The sequence below is a fragment of the Chlorella variabilis genome (assembly GCF_000147415.1).
Source record: "Chlorella variabilis unplaced genomic scaffold CHLNCscaffold_21, whole genome shotgun sequence".
Lineage (NCBI taxonomy): Eukaryota > Viridiplantae > Chlorophyta > Trebouxiophyceae > Chlorellales > Chlorellaceae > Chlorella > Chlorella variabilis.
The window spans coordinates 304,910-307,353 of record NW_005435067.1 but is presented as its reverse complement, the minus strand read 5'-3'; the positions used below and the strand labels follow the sequence as shown (position 1 = coordinate 307,353).

The following is a 2,444-nucleotide window of genomic DNA, read 5'->3' as shown; positions in this document are numbered from 1 at the left end:
TGGTGCACGCGGCGGGCAGCAGGCTGCCCGTCTCCCTCACCGCTTACTCTGTGATAGGTGCGGGTGGCATTGGCGCTGGAAGGACTGGCGCCGCCGCCGCCGTGCCCGCCGCCTCTGCTGGAGAGCGCACAGCAGCGGGGCACGCAGCGGAGCCTGCTCCTGTGCTGGGCGTGCCCGCGGGCCTCTGCTCGCCGCCGGGGCGCTGGCGGCATCGCTCGCGGCGGGGCCGCTGCGGCCGCCAGCGGCCACCCGTTTCAGCCCCGGCTGCTCAGCAACGTGTTGAGCCTCCCTGCTCACCAATAACGTTGCACCCCCCGCCTGCAGGCGCCGCCGCCTTCCTGGGGGGCAGCACGCGAATGACGATGACCACGACCGTCATGGTGATGGAGACGACAGGTGGGGAATTGTAAAGTACTTGGAAAGTACCGTCTTGCGCATTTGAAAATTCGAAGTGGGAAGTTTGGCTGGGGGGGTGGATGAGGCGCGCTCCTGAAGCTGCCCTGCCCGCAGCTGCTGGGCCTGGCCTGCCGCCCTGTTTCGCTCTTGAGGCGCAAGGGCTGGGGTGGCTGCCACCCTGCTGGCCCTGCAGGAGCGCTGCAGCTGATCGTGCCGCTGATGCTCACCGTCTTCTTCGCAAAGGTGGAGGGGGGGTGGCGCCGCGGTGGCCGGCGTGGAGGGGAGGGGGAGGCCCAGCCGGGCGCACCCCCTGCGCGTCGCCACCTCCCACACCTGTTTTCTTTCTCGTGTCTGACAGCCCTGCCTCTCTTTTGTGGTGTCTTGTTTGTTGTTTTGTTGTTTCTGGCCGTGCCTGCGCAGATTGTGGGGGACCGGTACGGAGTGGGCATAGACGACACGCACGTGCGGCTGCGCGGCGCCCCCGTGCTGGATGAGCCCGCGCTGGACGTGCACCAGCAGGCGCGGCGCGGCTGTGGGGGAGCCGCGGGGAAGCTGCGGGGCAGCTGCAAGGGGGCTGCCTGCCTCCCCACCTGGCCTCATTTGTTTTTTGTTTTTTTTGTTTTGGATATGCCCAGCTGCTGCAAAGCCCTGCCCTGCTCCTGCTCGCCATCACCCTCCGCTCGCCGCCACCCCCCACCTGCTCCCTGCTGCCCTCTTCCCCCGCCCCCGCCCTACAGATGATAGACGACAAGCTGTCTGTGAGTGAGCTCATGACCACCTCCCTCATCGCCCTGCCGCCCGTGGTGCCCGTGCGGCGCCTGGTGGACACCCTACGCATGTGCAACCACCAGGCAAGGGCCAAAGGGCGCAGACGCGAGGCTGGGGCGGCCGGCTGGGGCTGCGCGCGCCGGGCGCCGGCTGCGTGGCGGCGGGACGTGCAGCAGCCGCGGATGGCTGCGTGGGCAGGCCGGCAGGGGCGGGCACCTCCTGCCTGGGACCTGTGGGCTGTTAGTTCCAGCCCATCTGCAGCCACTCCGGGAGTCCTGCCCGCTTCAGAACAGCTTCCGATCAGCTTCCGATCAGCTTCATGATCGGGACACGCCGCCGCCCGCTCCGCCTGCCTGCCCGCAGGCCTTCCCGGTGACGCCAGAGGTGGACAAGGCTCTGGGGTCAGAAGGCGCGCATGTGCCGCGCGCGCCCCGCCGCAGCCGCTGCCTCCCAGCCCCAGCCGCCGCTGGCGCGCCGCGCCGGCCGCCGCCTGCCCGCACTCCCTACCTTCCTACCTACCTCATCCCTCCCTCCCTCCTTCCACTCCCTCCCTCCCTTCCTTAACTGACTTACCTCACCCCTCCCTCATACCCCTCCCCCCCCTCCCTCTCTCCCTGCCTGCCCCGGCCCCGGCCCCTGCAGGCGAGCCCTTTGAGCTGCACGGCGTCATCCTGCGCTCCACGCTGCTCTACCTGCTGCGCTCGCGGCGCGGCCTGCTGGACCCGCAGCGCAGCAGCGGCCTGCCCGCGCGGCAGCCACCCGGCGGCAGCGGCGGCGGCGGCGGCGGCGGCGGCGGCAGCTTCCCGGGCGGGGCGGTGCTGTCTAACGGGAGCGTGGACTATGCGGCGGCCGCCGCGGCGCAGCAGCTCGAGTGAGTGTCGTCTCGTTGGCGGCGGCGGCGGCGGCGGTATGGGTGTGGGTGTGTCGGCGGGCGTGGTGGGGCGGCAAGGGGCGTGGCAGGAGAGAAATTTGGGGGCTTGCGCTTGATCCTTGCTGGCTGGCCTCGTGCTGCCGCCAGTCCCTCTCTCTCACGTGGCTGGCACCTCACCGCCTCGCTGCGTGTGTGCCGGCCTGGCTGCAACCCGCCCACGCCGCGCCCCTCCCCCTTGCCGTGCAGCGAGCGGCAGCACGTGCCGCGCACGCAGGCGGAGCGGCTGGCCGCCGTTGAGGAGATGCAGCAGATACCGCTTAAGGTGGGTGCGGACATTGGTGTGAGTTGGCGGCGGCGGCAGCGTGTGCCTCCCCGCCTCGCGCCTCGCCTCCCCACCACTGTGCCCTCC

General features: G+C 70.7%; 1 protein-coding gene across 1 annotated transcript in view; it reads left to right on the top strand.

Moving 5' to 3' along the window:
• The window catches only part of CHLNCDRAFT_138594 (hypothetical protein), a gene marked incomplete at both ends in the record, with an annotated part of 9,403 nt that overhangs the window by 5,586 nt on the left and 1,373 nt on the right, over nucleotides 1-2,444 (top strand). Inside the window, 7 exons of the mRNA XM_005844699.1 lie at nucleotides 325-396; nucleotides 590-639; nucleotides 817-903; nucleotides 1,134-1,217; nucleotides 1,528-1,581; nucleotides 1,812-2,035; nucleotides 2,282-2,357. Of these exons, the coding sequence (XP_005844761.1) occupies nucleotides 325-396; nucleotides 590-639; nucleotides 817-903; nucleotides 1,134-1,217; nucleotides 1,528-1,581; nucleotides 1,812-2,035; nucleotides 2,282-2,357 (647 nt within the window). The remainder of the gene's footprint in view (nucleotides 1-324; nucleotides 397-589; nucleotides 640-816; nucleotides 904-1,133; nucleotides 1,218-1,527; nucleotides 1,582-1,811; nucleotides 2,036-2,281; nucleotides 2,358-2,444) is intronic.